Source organism: Rutilus rutilus (assembly GCF_951802725.1).
Source record: "Rutilus rutilus genome assembly, chromosome: 19".
NCBI lineage: Eukaryota > Metazoa > Chordata > Actinopteri > Cypriniformes > Leuciscidae > Rutilus > Rutilus rutilus.
In genome coordinates, this window is record NC_140232.1 from 9919162 (window position 1) to 9940416 (window position 21255).

The following is a 21255-nucleotide window of genomic DNA, read 5'->3' on the forward strand; positions in this document are numbered from 1 at the left end:
ATGCATTTTAAACTTCATAAGATAATACAACTGATAATATTAATAAAGAATAATAAAGAATAATAATACAGATACATATTCAATAATGAAATTATATTAAAAGATGAAATTTTAGTCCTCAAAAACACACTATAAAAAGAGCACTAGAGTATTTGGAAGTGTGGTCTCCTTTTATATGTTTTTTGGAGTATAGGAGTGAGTATTCTAATATCTGTGAAAACCCTATTTAGATAAATTATTGTATACAATAATATTTTTTAACTGCAGTAGATATATTTTCCCGTGTTTGTTTTCTGTTTTTGACCCTGGACTGTTTAACGTTTCTGACTCTGTTCTGCCTGCCCCTATCTGGATTGTTATTGGACTCTGTTTATTGCTGCCTGCCTTGACCACTGCCTGTTTATTGGATTACGAGTTTGGATTACCCTTATTTAATAAAGCTGCGTTTGGATCAATCTTCGTGTCTCGGAGCATTCATAACACATACCTACTACTAGAATTCATTTAAGGCATGACTTTATATTTTAGATATTAATTTCTTTATTTTTGAATGTGTACACTGTAGAGTACATTGAGTATTTGGCAGCATGTAATTTGTTTACTTTTTTTCCTTTAATTGTATTTTTGTAAAAAAAAAAAAAGATAATATAATAATAATAATAATAATAATAATAATAATAATAAAATAGAATAGAATAAGACACTTTTGAACTCCATTTGCATGTCTATTAAGCCAGGACCATTTTATTGCACACAGAAATTTCAAAAAATATTTTTTTAGCCTTTCTTGTCATTTTCTTTTTTTTCTTCTTTTTTTTTTTTTTTAAACAAAATCAGAACAAACTTAACATTGTGGAGAGAAAAAGGACATTTGCAGTGTGCAAACCATGGATTAAATAACATGAATCTGAAGTGCTGTTTTCGACGGTTTTCCTTTCCCCCATTCTCTGGAACAACATTCACAGACCTTCAGTTGCATGCCTGCAAAAATTAAATAAAAATGGTCAACATTTGTGTGACACTCATATGTGCTACTAATTGGAATTGCACATGAGTAAGGCCAAATATTAAAGCTAGAAAACTAAACAGATTACCTGCCTTACAGAGCTTCCTCACTTAGTCAACAGTTCCTTGGCTTGATGAGCCTGAAGTACTGCTACTGCCTCCTCAACCTAAAGAATAATAAAAAAAAAAAGTCACAATGATCAAACAAAAACTGATCTCTGAGACTGCATCTTTACTGGCCTTGAGTATTAGTTTTGACTGGTGGAACCTTAGAGTCCAGGGACTCTGGAGACTCAAGCATGTGCAGTAGTTCAGAGTTGTCAATCTCCAGAAGCATGCCTGTGATCTTTCCCGCAAGTGCAGGATGCAAAGCCTGGATAAGAGGATACAGCCGCTCACCTGCAAACAAATGCAAAATGCAAACAATTTAGTAATTTTAATTACAATATGATGTAGTACGTAGAACTTAACCATTCAATAACTGCCGCTTTCCACTAAATAGTCATACACTGTAAAGTGTCGGCACTCTACTGCTGGAAAAAGTAAAGAAAAGACTATTGTTCTAAAGGGGATGAATGTATTTGTTTTCATGTATAAATATTACAGTACTACAGAATAAAGTAGTTTATTCAATTTATTCACTGTACTACACGGGTGTGCAATCCTGGTCCTAGATGGCAAAATCCCTGCAGAGTTTAGCTTCAATTTGTCACAAAATATCCTGAATCCTGAAAGACTAGATTACTTTGGTGCAGGTGTTTAATTGGGTATAGACAAACTCTGCAGGACAGTGGCCCTTGGACACCCCTGCTGTACTATTTCTAGTAATACCCTCTCTACTGAAGAGTATTGTTATTTCAAGTCACCATCACTTTGTTGAGATAAAATTATTCAAAGTGCACACATCTTCAAACCTAATGTTTCATTGACCGTGTGTGTTAAATACCCAGGAGTTGTTTCTGCTCTTTTAATGGTGCAGCTGCCAGCATTGAGGCAGTAAGGGGCTCCTGGCCTCTCACATGAACTGCCGGCTCTGTATTCTGCACCACCTAAAGAAAAAGAAAGCCTGTGTTATTTGTTATTTGCTAGATATTTGCAATATTTACAAAAATATTTCCCCACTTAACTGCTTCTAAGTGTCAAATCCTAACATTGCTGAGGACTAAAACTAAACTTTTACTTTATGAAAAAAGTTATTTTTGTTTCTTTTCTGTAGATATTAAAATTTTTCAGTGTTTTACCCTTTAAACTGCACATATTCGATGAGGTAAGAGCAAACATCTGTTTGCATCTTTTTTGTATGTTTTGAGCCATAAGTGCACTGTAAAAAATAATTCTGCGGTTTAGTAAATACAGAAATATTTAACTTTATTAACTTAAACAATCAAGTAAACGATATTCAGAGATTTTATTGAGTTAAAAATACCCAAATAATTGACTAAAAATCCAACAGATAATTTTATCTAAAATTTACATATATATTTAAGTTTTTTTTTCTTCAATAAAATGATTTAGTATTTGACAAACCAATTATTTCTTTATAATACACTTAATATATTTGTGAAATTTCTATCAAAATATTTGAGAATGTTGAATTAAACTGATCTGTTTCAAGAAACAAAAATATTACTTAAATATATTAATAATATTTGAATTAACACTCTCTTAAGAAATGGAGTAAGTTTACTCAATTAAAACAATGCACCCCTTCCCCACCCTCTGACGTGACGACAACTCAATGGCTGAGTGATCGCGGGCTGTTTGAACTCTCTCCAGTCTCCAGAACAACAGTTCTCTTCTCAGCATCGCAGATTTGGTGCATTTCCTCTGTGAAATTCAGGTTTGTGTATGTTTTATTTTATCTATAAAATCATTACGGTGCTTTAAATCATTTTATTTAATGCAAAACAACATACAGAGGCGTAATTTGACACCTAAATGAGAGTCGCGCCTGTCTTTTTGCGTGATTGAAACGCCTTGCATAAACATACGACTTTATTCCTAATGATAATGAATATAATTAATTTGGATAATAAAATGTCCTCAGAACTGTGCACTGTTTGTTTATTGGCAGGTTATGGAGTCAGTCGCTCACAGTATCTTTCGGCTACGAGTGGAATGCAGGACGGGTCTGAAGTTCAAAGTTCACCCGCAGAGCGCGAGTCTGTCTCTGGCACGAGAACCAGCGCTGATCCGGTGGATATTGGATAACAGACTGGTTGATTACACTTGAATTAGGCTACCTGAATGTTTAAATGTTTAATTTTTCTTATCAAATGTTTGTTAAATGAGTTTAAATATAGGCAATATTGTATTCATGTTAAAAACAGTGTAACGTGCTGTATTGCTGTACTCATCGACAATACAGGCCAATGTCATGTATACTGGTGGTTGTATGGAATACTATTTTACAAAGGTTTAGAGAAAATAAAAACAGTTAATATTACTCATAAATATTGTTTTTTTAAATGTTAAATTATTTCTACTCAATTTTATTTGTTAATGTACCAGATGCAGTTTACTTGCATTTACTCAATTCATACAGTATATTTCATTGATTTCACAGCTTTAAAAGTAAAAAAAAAAAAAATTATTCAAAAAATTCAAACAAATTTAGTAAATAATAGTTCAACTTTTTACAGTGTGGCAGACTGGTATGCAAGTGCCGTATGCGGCAAGCAGGGTGTGGCTGGGAGCCATGAGAGAACGGCACTTGCATAACAGTGTGGCAGACTGGTATGCAAGTGCCGTATGCGGCAAGCAGGGTGTGGCTGGGAGCCATGAGAGAACGGCATGAGGCAAGTGATTAATGATGAGCGCCACCTGCGCGCCAGGCCTGCTGCCGTCTGCCATGATGGGAAGGAGCAGGCAGACAGAGGGAACGGGGAGATTGCTGCCGGGCCGGCAATGAAGAGGCAGAGGAGTTTCAAGCTCATCTCTTTTGCTCCTCATGCTTCCATCTCCTTTTCTTTCACCTCCTCTGTCCTTACCCCCATGTGTAGGTGTGGGAGAGAGTAGTCTCAGGAGTACCCTCATATTTGGCAAGCAGGGCAGGTCTGAGAGCTGTGAGAGATCAGCACAAGGCCGGTGGCATGATTGATGATGAGGGTTCACCTGCACACCGTACCGGTCTTGCTTTGTTTATGTGTGTGTAGCATTCATCTGTGAGGGATAAAGGTACTTTCGTTTTGTGTTTGTTTATTTTGGAATTAAAGTATGTTAAGCATTCACCGGTTCCCGCATCCTTCTTTCCATAACAAACATACATTGTTACAATGTAAGACTGTAAAGTAGTTGTAACTGTGCAACGCCATTGACATGTCTAGCATTCTCTGTCAGCGATGAGGGTTTCACATGTCATAAATGCAGGGTGGCACAGGCTGACAGAAGATTTCCGAACTAGAGACTAATCCAAACTTTAATCGAGGATAGTAAGAATGCAAGTGCTTTAGATATTGTAAGAATACTTTGGATGAGACTAGATTAGCGAACCTCGTACATTGTTTGTTTGGTTCCGGCTGTAGAGCCCGCGCAGCAGGGCAACTGGGTGACTGCGAGATGGCACTTTCTAAACCATTTAATGTCAAAGTGTGCAGGATATTTTAAAATGAAGAACATGGATTCGGCAGGCATGTATTTATAATACTAAGCGGGGCAGCCAGTTTCTGAGCCCTCCCTAGCTCTACAGCACCCAATCGATGAGTGTAAATCTTCCAATTTTCCAATGTAAATCTGTGGTGAAAAATGGAACTGCAGTGCGCTCTCATAGAGAGCCATTGGGGCAGATTTCTGGCAGATTTTATGTTCATGTGACGCTACGTAAACCTCGCTCCAGAACAAGAAGCTATCAGTCCGCTTCAGCTGTGTGTCTGCATCAGGTCAGTAACTAGTTGGCATGTCTGTTCTTCCTATGTGGAGTAGCATATCAAATTAATGAAAGTATACACCCTTTAGTTTGAACATGCTCATGTTAATAGCTTTTATATACAGTAGTTCTGTTCTGAGAATAGACATGACTTTGTTTTTCCTCACTGGAATTCCTAACTTACAACATTCTAAAACAACATTTGGATGCAATAAATACATTAAGGCAATTCTAAGATGACATTCTGTTTGTTTGTCATGCGTACTTAAGTATGTCAATCATCATTAGAGCACCACCAGAATATAAAGCTTACAAAAATGTATATCATAAACTAGGGCTAAGACCCAGAATATGCCCTACCTAATTTTTTAAATGAACCTAAACCTAAAGAAGCCAGTACTGCGCAAGTGATAAATCACGTTTGACATTTGTGCTGGCTACTGTATGCAGGCCACCATACAGACTTTATCAAAGAATTTGCTGATTTTCTATCGGAGTTAGTACTGGCAGCAGATAAAGTCCTAATTATTCGTGAATTTAATATCCATATAGATAATGAAAAAGACTCATTGGCATTTACAGACATTCTAAACTCTACTGGAGACAACAGGTGTCAGGACCCACTCATTGTCTCATCATACTTTAGATATATTATTGTCACATTCAAATTCTGCAGCAGAGCGACAACATCTCAGATCATTATCTAGTCTTGTGTATTCGCAGCATTTAGCCAAGGCTGCAAAACCAACTCCCTGTTACAAATAAATGAATAACTATAACTTCTGCCATTAAATATTGCTTTATAAATAATCTTCCTGATCAGTTTAATCTCCTTAGCATAATAATAATAATAATAATAATAATAATAGCTGCAAGCAGCAATTAACGGGGTTCAAGCATTTAAGACCTTCATGCCAACTATGCTGTTGGGGTCTAGGCCGAACCGAAATGTAGGCCTGAAACCATAAAATATCCATGATGGAGAATACGCAAATGATATAAATCTATAGTACCAGTGCAACCTAATTCTTTGAAAAAAATTATGGTTTTAAACATTTGTTTATCAGCTAATGCTGGATAATGATAAAGATTAGATTAAAAAGATGTATTGTCCCTCTTGTGGACAACAGTAGTATTAAAGGCTTCATCTTCAATTTAAATGTTTGATAGAATGTACTGTGAGCCCTCTGAGCATCAGAAATCCTTGAAACCTGGCAATTTCTTCAAAATCAGTTGTACTCCATATCTACACAGTTTTGTGAAGTTTCTACTTTGTGCACACAATATATAGATATGTTACTCACAATGGGCCATACCAGAAATATATATAAAAAAATTATCTGCTAAACGGTTTCGGCTAAACGGCTTAATCGATCACAATTCTTTTGACAAATTTTTACCATGAGGGTCCCTAGATGATGCATGTAAAGTTTCGAGCAAATTGGACAAACGGCCTATGAGGAGCTAGAAAAAGTAGACTTTTCAAATAATCACAAATATTTAACAAATTATTTGATTGACAGCAGTGGTTCTTGAGGCAAAGTTGTCCAGAATGAGGAGATCTATCAAATGATATGCATATTGTGTGGATGTGTGAAACACCACTTGATTACAGAGACATAAAACTCATTAGTGCCATCTAGTGGCCGATTTCTTTCAAAATTCTTACAGACCTCTAGGGCCATGAGTTGAACATGCCCACCGTGTTTTGTTCCGATCAACCTTCGTTAACCTTGTCTAATAGGTGCTCAAACTTCACTGGCTAATGGCAGCCATGTTTTTCGAGATACGCCAATGTCTTCATAGAAAGGCATGGCACCCTGGGCAAAGACACTGCATGGCCATTTTCAAGTCAATCGGACTAACGGTAGCGTAGTTATAAGTTGTTTTATGCCTTTTTCGTATTATAGTGCCACCAAGTGATGAACCGCAGCGGGTTTTTTTGTGTGACCACAAAATGAGCTCGTACATGAGTATGCCAAGTTTGGTGAAAATATCTCAATGCTTTCAAGAGTTATAGCCATTTTAGTGAAAGTGAACCCGTCTACTTCGAACGTTTTGGCGTCCCATGACGAGCGTGAATCACTGACTGTAATTCTTTTGACAACATTTTTGCCATGAGGGTCCCTTAATTATGCATGACAAGTTTCAAGTAAATTTGACAAATGGACTATGAGGAGTATGAAAAAGTAGATTTTTCGGAAAATTAAAAATGGCGGGAAAATTTGCATACCGGAAATGAAATCAGAGATATACATTTTGTTTGTCTGGACTCAAGGTTTCCAGTGATATACGATAAACGGTATAGGAGTTAAGAGAGGTCATCGGGGTCATATTTTGTGAGGTTCTCCCCAAATTGAGAGGTAGCGCAGGGCTCGAATAATACTTGCAAGCACCACACAAGCTCTGCTTCACGACAGCGTTCTGCTCGAATAGGAAATGACAAAATACAGGTGTGCATTTTCATTTTACCTGGTGAACAACAGGAGCTGGAGCATTGATGACCTGCTGCACATTTCGGACTCCTGCTGAGTACTTGTATTGACCGGCTCCTCTGACTACAGCTCCAGTTCTCCCACCAGCAGTCTGTGTCCCAATATTGGCTAAGCCAAGAGAGAAACGGGCACATTCAACAAGAAAAGACACGTCACATTCCTGCCAGAAGGACACACATAATTGCACTAACATTCGTCAATTCTAGCTCATTAGATTAAATGTATAGATGTACCAAAGGTGATAGAGATACAAGGCTCACAAGCATCCATACCCAATGCATAAGTCCAATTTTTTTTAGAACTTATGGTTTCACTTTATTTTGATGGTCCAACGGATAACCCATTCTGTTGACTATAAGTAACTTTGCACCTACATGTCTACTAACTCTCAGTAGTGTGTTAGTAGAGTAGAAGGGTTAAAATGAGTTGACATGTAGTTGCTAAGTTACTCATAGTAACTTTGTGGGGGATCATCAAAATAAAGGGTTACCAGATATTAAGCAGTCTACTAATCCTCTGAGATTTAGTTGACATGTAGTAGCAGAGTTACTTAGTCAACATGTTCAAAAGGGATCATCAAAATAAAGTGTCACCGAACTTATAAAAACACACGTGCCCACCCATACACATGCTTGTTTTAGTATTTTCATTCTTCGCTGGGATTTTACATTGACTTATTGTTTATATACACTGATCTAATGATTTTTTAAAAACAAAACATTATTCCATATCCGTTTTACACAAGGAGACCGTTGGCTGTTCCCCACTGTGTAGCTATTGAGGACATTTGGATACCACAATGTAGGTTAAACACACACGCACACAGCCTTACCCATTCGCTGGGTGTTGTTAACAATGTGAGGAACCTGGGTGGAGGCCTGGCGGACTGTGCTGATGGTAGTGCAGGGCCTGCGTGGCACTGCTTGCCTCACAAACTGAGCTGTAAATGGAGCTAAAGCAGCCAATAATAGAAATTAACTCATCCAAATAAAAGAACACAGAACATATAAGCAGACTAAATAGTTTAAAAAAGTATTTGAATGATTGTAATTTATATATAAATATTTTCAGTATTACTCAAATACTGTTTCAATTAGTCAATTAGTCTAGTTTCAATTATAATTATTTTGAAGTGATGGTGCTTTATGTAACATTATCCAGTGTAAGTGATAAATCCTGTTTGACTTTTGTACTGGCTACTGTATACAGGCCACCAGGGCACCATACAGACCAGCAAATTATTTGATAATTTTCTGCATCGGAATTAGAACTGGCTGCAGACAAATTCTTAAAAGTTGGGGATTTTAATATAGATGTAGATAATGAAAAAGACACATTGGGATTGACATTTACAGACATTCTAAACTGTACTGGAGTTAGAAAACACGTGTCAGGACCCACTCATTGTTGTAATTATACTTTAGGTATTTTAGCCAAGGCTGCAAAACAAACTCCTCTTACAAATATGATAGAACAATCCCTACCACTAAAGATTGCTTTATAAATAATCTTCCTGAATAGTTTCAACTCTTCTGCATACGCGATAGCTTAGAAGAACTATGTTGCAACAGATACTATTGACTCTTTTCCAGCACTTTAGATACGGTTGCTCCTTTACGCTTAAAGATGAAGGAAAATAGTCTGATGCCGTGGGGAGTTGAACAGACGACAGATGAATGCATTTTCAAAAAGCATTGTATGCCTAAGTAGATTGTAGAGACCATTGGTGGCAATGGTCTCTACAATCAACTTAGCTCACAATGCTTTTGGGAAACGCAGCCCTCGTTGTGTTCCCATTTAGAAATAAATTGTATTGCCGAGGATTTCCCGTCAGGATTTAGACCGTATCATAGTACTGAGACTGCTCTCAGAGTTATACATTATTTGCTCTTATCATCCGATCATGGTTATATCTCTCTATTAGTGTTACTGGATCTTAGTGCTGCATTGGATATTATTAAGCACAACATTCTTTTGAATGGACTCAAATTACGTTGGCATTAGTGAAATTGCATTGGCATGGTTCAAATCATACTTATCTGACCGTTACCAATTTGTAGCAGTAAGTGAAGGTGTCATATCGATCACAAGTTCAGTATGAAGTAACACAAGACTAAGTACTTGGACTGTTGCTTTTTTGTCCTGTACATGCTATCCTTGGGAGATTTCATTAGGAAGCATGGCGTTAGTTTTCACTGTTTCGCTGATAATACTAAGTTCTATATTAAGTCCTGACGAAACATACCAATTCACAAAATTAACAAAATGCATAGTTGATACAAAATTTTTTAATGACTATTAATTTCCCACTAAAATCTGAAATTCTAATTATTGGACCAAAAACCTCCACTCGTAATAATCTAGAATACTGTCTAACACTTGATGGCTGCTCTGTCAAGTCTTCTTCGTCAGTTAGGAAACTGGGTGGAACCAATCTCACATTTTTGAAAGCCAAATTTTTTGCATCTGTAAAAGCATTTTTCCATCTTAAAAAATCTAAATTACACCATATGCTCTCAATGACAAATGCAGAAAAGTTAGTTCATGAGTTCATGACCTCAAGGTTAGATTATTTTAATATCTAATGGGTGGTTGCCCTGCATGTTTCATAAACTTCATCTGGTCAAAAATGCAGCAGCTAGAGTTCTTAATAGAATCAGGAAGTAGGACCATACTAGCCCGGTTCTGTCAATACTGTATGTAATGTTTAATAGAAAGCCAATGCATTTTAAAATCTTGTTAATTACCTACAAAGCACTAAATGGTTTAGCTCCTCAGTACTTGATTGAGCTCTTAACGCAGGGATGTCCAATCCTGCTCCTGGAGGGCCACTGTCCTGCAGAGTTTAGCTCCAACCCCAATTAAACACACCTGAACCAGATAATCAAGGTCTTAGGCATTCTAGAAACTTCCAGGAAGGTGTGTTGAGGCAGGCTAGAGCTAAACTCTGCAGGACAGTGGCCCTCCAGGACTGAGTTTGGACACCCCTGCCTTAACGCATTTATGTCTATTGTGATCTCAAAATTCTGGCCAGTTGATAATACCTAGAATATCAAAATCAACTGCAGGCAGTAAATACTTTTCCTATTTAGCACCCAAACTCAGGAATAGTCTTCCTAGCTTTGTTCAGGAAGAGGACACACTCTTTCAGTTTAAGTCTAGACTAAGGGTTATGGTATGATTAAAAAAAATATATATATATATATATATATACACACACACACACACACACACATACATATATATATATATATACATATATATATATATATATATATATATATATATATATATATATATATATATGTGTGTATGTGTGTGTATGTGTGTGTATATATATATATATATATATATATCTCTCAAGTCAATACCTGAATATTTTTATAATTTAGAATGTTATAATTTAGAATATAGACTAACCATATTGTAAAAGCCAATTTATGTCAATTTGTAGTATTATTCTCAGCTTATTTCTTCCATTTGTGGATATTGATCATTTGAGCATTACTGTTTATCTGAAGCTGGAGTAATTTTCTCATCTGTGGCATATTGCAAAATGGGAATTTACATCTATAAACTGTGCTGACATTGAGCTACAAATGGATCCAGAGGAAACAGGTGTCTCCTCTAGGAGATCCAGAGGAAACACCCTCCAAAAGGGTGGCAAGGATGACTGCTAAAGCTCAAGAGGACAAGCTTAACCCATTGATAGGATCGAGGAGAGCCAAGTTGGGATATTTAACCAGAAAAAATTTGAGAAATTGAAGACTTGGAGGACTATGGTAATGTAGCTATGGTGAATGAATACATAACTGGTGACTTTGCTCAATCTCATGCTTCCTTTAAAGAAGTCAATGACGCAGCCAAATAATTAATGTCTTATGAGGATTATTTAGATCAGGTAAACGGGTATGAACCCAAGTCGCAAGCAGCGAAGCATTTCTTAGACATGGTGGAAGACTGGATTGAAAGGGTAAAAATTCAGACCAAAGAGGCAGAACAATGTGATACAGAGGTTGGGTTTTCTGACAGTGCTTCTATGGTTGTGTCTTCCTCACAAATTGGTCTCTTAAAGAAAAGGTCGGGCAGTCAGGTGTCATCAAATGTTTCTTCCACTACTTCTAGACTGGTAATTGAAACAGAGGGGGCAGAACTGCTGGCACGTGCTAGTGCTTTACAGCAAAAGAAAGACCTTGAGAAAGAGGAAGCCATAATGAAAGAAACCCAGAACATTTATGCATAAGCATGTTAAACTCACATCTGACCAAGTTGTTAGACCAAAAGTGGTAATGCAGGCAGATGAAGTTGGGGTACCTAGCACTGACACCACAGCAGGTCTAGAAATGTTAAGCCAGGTTAAGCTAGAGAGCCACCGGTATAGGGTATGGGCACACTTCACTAGGTTGATGCTGGAAGCTTGGTTAGAATCATGCAGCGCCAGACTGACATTACTGAGTTTTTGATGAAGCAACAGTCTCTATAATCTCTTCCACCCATGGATATTCTAGTGTTTAGTGGGGACCCACTTCAGTACACATTCTTTGTCAGAGCATTTGGACATGGGGTAGAGAATAAGACACAGAGCAACAAGGATAGGTTGAATTTCCTAGAGCAGTTCACCTCAGGGCAACCTAAAGCGCTTGCGCGTAGCTGTCAGCACATGCCTTCTGACAAAGGCTCAGGGCTCCAAACTGCGACTAAAATGGTCGCATTTGCGACCAAATATATTTATTTGCAAGTGAAATTTCTGCCAAGGTCGCAATTGCCGACAATACAAATTTACTCCCTTTCATTGTAAAATTTGCATCCTACGTGCTGTTTTATAACCAGTAGCCCATCACTTCATTTGTTTTGTTAACGTCATGAAATGAGATGCTTTGTGTGAACGTTTCACTGAGTGAAAGTGCCAAAATATGAACGGGTAAAGCGAATGTCAAAAAAAATAAAAAATAAAAAAATAAAAAGTCAAACCGAAAAATATCAGACTTCTTCAAGCAATCCTCATCTCTGTCAATCACCAGCACGGATGACACACCTGCTAACAAAAAAGCAGGCGCCAGCAGCTGTGCCAGTACGAGCGTGCTAGAGAACGCCAGAGACACAGGGATTCATCTTTCCGCATCAGTCAATGAACACCGTGCCGAAAGACATTTCAAAACGTCCTGGATTCAGGAGTTTTCTTGGCTGAGGTATGATCACGAGACAAAAAATGTTTTGTGACTTTTGTTCAAGGGCGGGCAAAGAAATAGCGGGGAAAACGGAGTTCATTTCAGGAACTAACCATTTCAAAAAAGAGACTGTGAGAAAACACAGGGACAGTAACAAGCATAAAAATGCACGTGATCACATATTCGCGAAGAATGCTCCACAGACTACACCGTTAGCATGTGCAGTTTCTCGTGCATGCGAGATGCGGGACGAAAAGGAATGGAAGGAGTTAAAAATGAAATTTAACACAGCCTATATGATCGCACGGGAAGAGCTGCCGTGCAATAAATTTAGTTCACAGATATTATTAATGAGAAAAAAAAACGGACTTGATGTGAGCAAAACGTATGATAACGACACATCTTGTGCTGAGTTTGTAGGATGCATTGCAGATGAGATCAAAGAACAAGCACTGACAGACGCACAAGACAGCTAATTACATCTCCATTATCACTGACTGTGGCACAGACGTTTCTGGGAAAGACAACGTTATTGCATACTGCAGGCACATTTCTGCAGGTGTGGCAGTGAACAGGTTTATTGGTTTAACTGAGCTTGAACACTGCCATGCACATGGAGTATTAGATAAAATAAAATGCTTGTTTAGTGATGCTAAACAAACTGATCGTGATTGGTGGCAGAAGAAGATTACTGCATTTGGAGCAGATGGGGCTGCCGTTAACATGGGTGCTCGAGGAGGAGTGGGTGCTCGAGGAGGAGTAGGTGCTCTCTTAAAGGAATAGTTCACTTTAAAATGAAAATTCTGTCATCATATACTCACCCTCATGTTGTTTCAAACCTGTATGAATTTCTTTCTTCTGCTGAACAGAAAGGAAGATATTTAGAAGAATGTCAGTAACCAGACAGTTTCTGGGTCCCATTAACTTCCATAGTATATTTTTTTCCTACTATGGAAGTCAATGGGACCCAGAAACTGCCTGGTTACTGACATTCTTCTAAATATCTTCCTTTCTTGATTGATAATATCAGGGACAAAATTATAACTATGCAACCGTCTACTACAGTATCGCATAAGGCAGTGCATTGTAGTCTCCCTGAGGAAAAATTTGATTCATTCGTTGCTATAGGAGAGGAAGAATTTACTAAACTCGTTAAATCATCTAAATCGACAACATGTATGTTAGACCCTATACCGACTAAGCTACTGAAAGAGATGCTTCCAGAGGTCATAGATCCTCTTCTTAATATCATTAATTCATCTTTGTCTCTAAGATACGTACCAAAAAACTTTAAGCTGGCTATGATTAAACCGCTTGTTAAAAAAACGCAACTTGATCCTACAGAATAGTCAATTACAGGCCGATCTCGAATCTACCTTTTCTGTCAAAGATATTAGAAAAGGCAGTATCCTCACAACTGTGTTCCTTTCTTGAAAGAAATGATATCTGCGAGAATTTCCAGTCCGGATTCAGACCGTACCACAGTACAGAGACTGCTCTCATTAGAGTCACAAATGATTTGCTCTTATCATCCGATCGTGGTTGTATCTCGCTATTAGTGTTACTCGATCTTAGTGCTGCATTTGACACCATTGACCACAACGTTCTTTTAAATAGATTAGAACATTATGTTGGCATTACGGGAAATGCACTAGCATGGTTTAAATCATACTTATCTGACCGTTATCAGTTTGTAGCAGTAAATGATGAGATGTCTCATCGATCACAAGTTCAGTATGGCGTACCACAAGGCTCAGTACTAGGACCGCTGCTGTTCACTCTGTACATGCTACCATTAGGAGATATCATTAGGAAACATGGAATTAGCTTTCACTGTTATGCTGACGATACTCAGGTTTCGTTAGGTTTTGAAGAAATATACAGCTATCAATTCACAAAATTAACGGAATGCATAGCGGATATAAAAAATTGGATGACTCGTTATTTCCTACTTCTTAACTCTGAAAAAACAGAGTTTCTAATTATTGGACAAAAAACTTCCTCACGTAATAATCTAGAATACTGTCTAACACTCGATGGCTGCTCTGTTAAGTCTTCGTCGTCGGTTAGGAACCTGGGTGTGCTCTTTGATACCAATCTTTCATTTGAAAGTCACGTGTCTAGTATCTGTAAAACTGCATTTTTCCATCTTAAAAATATATCTAAATTACGCCATATGCTCTCATTGACAAATGCGGAACAATTAGTTCATGCGTTCATGACCTCAAGGCTAGATTATTGTAATGCTCTACTGGGTGGTTGCCCTGCACGCTTAATAAACAAACTACAGCTGGTTCAAAACGCAGCAGCTTGAGTTCTTACCAGAACCAGGAAGTATGACCATATTAGCCCAGTTCTGTCAAAACTGCATTGGCTCCCTATTAAACATCGCATCAATTTTAAAATATTGCTGATTACTTACAAAGCACTAAATGGTTTAGCTCCGCAGTACTTGAGTGAGCTCTTAACGCATTATAGTCCGTCACGTCTATTGCGATCTCAAAATTCCGGCCAGTTACTAATACCTAGAATATCAAAATCGACTGCTGGCGGTAGATCCTTTTCCTATTTAGCACCAAAACTCTGGAACAGTCTTCCTACCATTGTCCGGGAAGCAGACACACTCTGTCAGTTCAAAGCTAGACTAAAAACACATCTCTTTGACCTAGCATTCACATAATACATTATAGACTTCTATAATTTAATGTTAGGCTGCATAGATTAGGTCAGCCGGAACCGGGAACACTTCCCATAACTCCTGATGTACTCGTTACATCATGAGAAGAATGGCATCTACGCTAATTTTAGTGTCTGTGTTTATCCCAAGGTTTTCCTGCAGCCTGCCGGATCCAGGCCGTATCCAGATCTGACGAAGGACCTTCGCCTGGACCGATGACAACGCAGTGCTGAAGTGCCAACTAGTCTCTCCCTATGGAGGATCCCTCTACCATTATACAGATAAGGCGTTGTCGGGAAAATTTGTTTCGCGTTCCTATCCCAAAGCAACAAAATAAAATAAAATTCTTTATCAAAATTTATAAGGAAAGACAAGTACTTTGTTTAGGCTTGGCTTGTAGGAAATTCCAAACTTGCGTATTTTCAAATGCACATAACTATAGAACCCATTCTAAATGCGCATGTGAACGCCATCAGCGTTTCTCACAGGTTCGCGTTTAAAGTCTGTGTAGAGGGAATGGTGTCGTCTTAGCGGCCCCTAATTTAATAACAAATGATCGTTGCGACGGAAGCAAATCAATCAAAACTAACTTTAGATGGAAAATAACTTAACTCTGCTATAAAGCCAAAACAATCTCTGTTACCTTAAATTATACGCTTATCTCTGTGAAGTTGCTTTGAAACAATCTACGTTTTTAAAAGCGCTATATAAATGAAGATGACTTGACTTGACTTTCTGTTCATCAGAAGAAAGAAATTCATACAGGTCAGCACATTCTTTCCTTTCACTGTATGCCACACAGACTGGAATTAGCCATGCTGGATGGTCAGAAGTCTGTTCCAATGATTGAAAATGTCTATGACTTGCTACAGCTAATATGGAAAACATACCCAAAAGCAAGCGTGAGTTGAAAGCCATTGGCATGGAGTTAGGCTGTGCCATACTACAAACACCTTCTGCTGTGAAGACCCAGCGCTGGCTGCCTCACATTTACAGAGCCCTTTCTGTTTTTCTTGCATCTGATCAGACTACAGGCCAGGGCCAATATACAGCAGTGCACTTCCACATGCAACACCTTGCTGCCTCATCCAAAAACACTGAAATAACAGGAAGAGCAAAACATCTCACAACAAATAGAAAAATTGCCTTTTGTAGGGTTTTGTTACTTTCTCCATGACCTGTTTGGAGAAATCTCAAAGTTGAGTCTTGTGCTTCAGAAGAACTTGCTTATTCTACCTCAGGCTAAAGCAGCTATTGATTCCTGTGTTTGTACAATCAAGGGAATGAAGGACAAACCAGTGAGAAATGGAAAGTTGGAGGAATTTCTCAGTCACACAAACTTAAATTCAGTTTCTCAGCATGAAAATGTGGTGCAGCAGGACAAAGCCCAAAGAGAAAAACAGACCAGAAGGCAGAAAAAAGCAGCCTCATCTGACTACGTGGGCATTTCCTTTCAAAACATGAAATTGACACACTGCTGAAATGGTATCAAGACATCTTGCTGAAAAATGGATGTGACATCACTGCTGTACAGGCAGAATGGAGATGGTTGAAAACCCTTGACAGTTTTCAGATAAATCCTATTGCAGCTTGTGGGAAGTCCTACTAACAAAATCCCTACTGCACAGATTTCCAGAATGTTTTGCATGTAGTTGAGATAATGCTTGTCCTACCAATTTCGCCTGCTCAGTGTGAACGTGGCTTTTCAGCTCAAAACAGGATAAAATCTAAAGTACGCAATTCACTCCATGTGTCAACCTTGGAAGATTTGATCAGGATCAGCACTGAAGGCCCATCACTTGAACAGTTTGATCCTGAACCATGTGTCAAACGCTGGCTTTCTGCAAAAAAGAAGAGGAGACGGCCAAACTACACTCAGTGGCCAAGTGATATGGACATAATCATGGTCAGTGACACTGGCTCAGATTCTGCGTACATTTTTTTTATTTGACTGTATATAGTTCATAAGTCGGAAGTGACATTCAGTTCCCAAATAAGCTTCAGTTCCCAAATAACCTTCAGTTCCCAGAACATTCACAAGATGAAAATGCTGAAACTGTAAGAAGAGGAGAGACATGCACACAACAGGGTGACTAAAAGTAAGTGCATGTGGCTCTTAAAAAATTATTTGGCGCCTGTTGTTTCCCCCTATAGGAGTCAATGGCTCCTTAATAGATTTTTTTTTTGTTTGGAGCCCTGAAGGCTACAGTGAGGCTAGAAGACTTCTGCACCAACATTTTGGTAATGAATACACATTTGCCACAGCATACACAGAAAAAGCACAGAACTGGCCTGCTATATAAGTCTGAGGATAATAAAGCCTTAACTGATTTTGCTGTTTTCCTCACTGGTTGTTGCAATACTGTAGGCAGTGTAGAGTACGTAGATGAGATGGACAGTCCAAGTAACATGCGTATCATTGTGTCCAAGCGCCCATTCAAATTGAGAGAGAGGTGGAGAGGTGTTGCTTGTGAGCATCAAGAAAGGACAGGTGTGAGAGCACATTTTGCTGACCTGGTCAATTTCGTGGACATGCAGGCAAGGATAGCTTCACACCCACTCTTTTTGTAATATTCAGGACAGCACTTCAGCAAAAGTTGGTACAAAAACTAGGACAAACAAACATGTCAGCTTAAAAATCAAGGAAAGGAAAAATACCTTTGCAACAAGTTTGGCACATGTTCTAGTGTCCATACCAAAAATCAATGGAAAAGGAGGCAGTAAAGTTAGGCAAAAGCAAAGCATGTCTGTGCTGCAATAAAGAACATGGACTGGAAGCATGCAAACACAAAGCGCATAAAGAAAAGCTTGATTTTTTAAGTCAGAGGGTTTTTGTGTTATGGGTGCTTGTCACCAGGACACTTCAGGTGTCAGCAAAGGCTCACTTGCGCAAAATGCTCACTTAAGCACCCTACTGTCCTGCACATGGCTGATAAAAAAAAAAAAACACAAAGAAAGTGACAGCCCTCCAGATGGAAACAACTCCACAGCTGGCATAAATTGCAGTACTATGGACAGTGAAACATGGATGTATAGGGGCCGGTCAACCAGCTTGCTCTTTGGCTATGGTAGAGTAAAGTCCAAGAAAAGCAGTCATGAAGTCACCACATATGCATTTCCGGACCCAGGAAGTTCAGCAACTTTTTGCACAGAGGAATTAATGAAGGACCTGAAAGTAGTTGGTACAAAAACAAACATCTTACTACGCACCATGGGACAAGAAAAAGACTGATAGCACACAGGTTGTCACTGGTCTAGAAATCAGCAGACTAGAGGAGAACAATTTTGTGGAACTCCCTCAAGTGTTCTCTCAAAAGGATATTCCAGTCAACAGACAAAATATTCCAGAACAAGAGGATATTAAAAGATGGAAATACCTCCAAAAAAAATTTTTTTTATATTCTTCAGATTGATGCAGGTGTTAGTTTGTTAATAGGAACAAACGTGCCCAAGGCACTTGAGCCATGGAAAGTCATCAATAGCAGAGGTGAAGTGCAGTATGCTGTAAAGACCATCCTAGGCTGGATTGTGAATGGAACTTTGCAGACAGAGCACATTCAAGAAAGTGGATACACAGAGTGGCCAAAGGTGATGGCAAACAGGATTGAACTGGTGAGTTTGGAGGACCTCATCCAACAGCAAATGAGGTATGATTTCCCTGAGTGCCAGCAGCGTGACAAATTAGAAATGTCTATAAAGGATAGACAGTTTATGGACTCTGTGTCACAGTCTGTGAAACTGACGATGAGCACTGCAGCATTCACCTCCCTCTAAGAAAAAAAGATGTAGTGTTTCCCGATATAAAATCTACATCCACAACAAAATCCACAAAAAAAAAAAATACTACATTGTGTTGATGTCCAGCGAGCTCAGTTCCTGAAGAAGAAATTCAAAAGAAATTCACATTTCCACCAGGATTATTGCAACTTCATGGAAGACACGTTGCAGAAGGGTCAAGCTGAAAAGGTCCCTACAGGACAAATTGAAGGAAGATTTGGTATCTTCCACACCATGGCATGTACCACCCACAAAAGAATTGCGAGTGGTCTTTGACTGTGCAGGGATCCCGATCCAAGGGATATCGCTTAACACTCAGCTGTTACAAGGACCTGATTTTGCTTGACTTAATATACTCCGTCATTTATGGTCATACAGACATAAGAAATATGAAAAAATAAACTGTAAAATGTCTACTTTATGTGTCCACTTACAATGGAAACAAAACATTGTGCTTTCTGCCTCCGTCTCGATGAACTTTTTTTTTCTGGAGCACGTCTCTAAACTTAAAACTCAGCGAATACTATTCACCCAGGCATGAGCAATATATCTTTATAATCATTAAAATGTCTACTAATAAATGATCTAAATCAAAACAAATATTCTCTGTTTAGGTAATCTGTCTCTCTCTCATATTATATATTATATATATATATAAAAAAAAATTATATATATATATATATATATATATATATATATATATATATATATATATATATATATATATATATAGAGAGAGAGAGAGAGAGAGAGAGAGAGAGAGAGAGAGAGAGAGAGAGAGAGAGAGAGAGAGAGAGAGAGAGAGAGAGAGAGAGAGAGAGAGAGAGAGAGAGAGAGAGAGAGAGAGAGAGAGAGAGAGAGAGAGAGAGAGAGAGAGAGAGAGAGAGAGAGAGAGAGAGAGAGAGAGAGAGAGAGAGAGAGAGAGAGAGGGGTCAGTCGTTCTCATTTCAGCTCATTATCTGCTAATAATGTGAACACGCCTACGGAGAGCGCGCGCTATTCAAACGCAAATGATCTGAGACAATCCATGCAAACCTGTCAAGGCCCACATCAGCTAGATAAAACACATCAAGTTTAATCAGATTCATGTACTTTACGTCGTCTTGCGATGCTGTGAGGAATAATACTATCGTAATAATAATCCTGGAAAATGTACCTCAGAAGTGCTGGTTTAGTTTCATTTCAAGGAGCATTTGACAGATTCTCAGACAAATTTTGTAAGACACTTTTTGTTTGGAAAGGTTCCGCACTTTCGTGGCCAATAGAATCAGTGTGATCAGGGAACATTCAAAGATATCACAGTGGAGGAGAGAAGTTACGGATTACAGGTCAACCCTTCCTCGCAATGCCAGAATCAGAATGGCCAAAAAAACCTAACCATACTCTCAGGGCACCTGTCAACGATCCAGAAATAAAGGAAATGACCATCAATAAAATATCTGTTGAAAAGCCAGATTATACATCCCAGCTCATTCAGCATTATTCAGACTGCTATCGTTTGAAAAAGGCTGTTCCATGATTCCTCAAATTGAAAAGCTTGCCAAGGATACTGCCGGAGAAAAGGAAAGATATGTCCCACAGTATCAGGCCAAATGGGTCGCAAAGGTACACAGAGCTTGAGAACTAGATGAAGACCTTCAAAACTTCTCTGCCAGGTTTGTCACTGGCTGGAAATGACTTCCAAGAAGCAGAGAAAGAGATTATCTGCTACAGTCAAAAACGCATGTTCTCTGAAGAAATCTGTTTGCTCCAACAAGGAAGAACTGTGCAACGTAGTTGTCTCCAATTATACAAGACCGCATTCTGAGAGTAGGTGGCAGGCTTTGCATATCAGCCTTGCCAGAGGAGTCCAAAAACCCAGCTCTTCTTGCAAAAGACCATCATGTCTCACACCTCATACTCAAATCCATTCATGAGGAACTGGGCCATAGTGGCCGTAACCACATGTTATCAAAATTACGGCAAAGATATTGGATACCTAAAGCCTATACTGCCATTAGGATGATCTTGTCCCAGTGCACAGTTTGTAAACGGCAGCAAGCAGGTTGTCAATTCATGGCTGACCTATCCCTTAACAGACTTATTTCAGATAAACCCCCCTTCACAATTGTTGGCATAGACTATTTTGGCCAATTTGAGATAAAAAGGGGTAGAACATTGGTTAAAAGATATGAAGTGATTTTCACTTGCCTTACATTGAGAGCTGTCCATATTGAAGTTGCCACCTCATTAGACACAGACTCGTGCATTCATGCCCTACGAAGATTA

General features: G+C 38.5%; 1 protein-coding gene across 4 annotated transcripts in view; it reads right to left on the bottom strand.

The window, feature by feature from the left end:
* Positions 1 to 719: 719 nt before the first annotated feature.
* Positions 720 to 21255, bottom strand: part of pabpc1l (poly(A) binding protein, cytoplasmic 1-like) — a 64043-nt gene continuing 43507 nt past the window's right edge. Inside the window, exons 11-16 of one of the 4 annotated variants that reach the window (XM_084390015.1) lie at positions 8198 to 8317; positions 7343 to 7473; positions 1952 to 2054; positions 1274 to 1404; positions 1099 to 1172; positions 720 to 981 (exon numbers count right to left, since the gene is read on the bottom strand). In XM_084390015.1, coding sequence (XP_084246141.1) covers positions 1113 to 1172; positions 1274 to 1404; positions 1952 to 2054; positions 7343 to 7473; positions 8198 to 8317 — 545 coding nt within the window. In that variant the 3' untranslated portion in view covers positions 720 to 981; positions 1099 to 1112. Of the gene's footprint in view, positions 982 to 1094; positions 1173 to 1273; positions 1405 to 1951; positions 2055 to 7342; positions 7474 to 8197; positions 8318 to 21255 lie in introns of all 4 variants that reach the window. The other 3 variants (XM_084390014.1, XM_084390016.1, XM_084390017.1) reach the window with 3 other exon arrangements.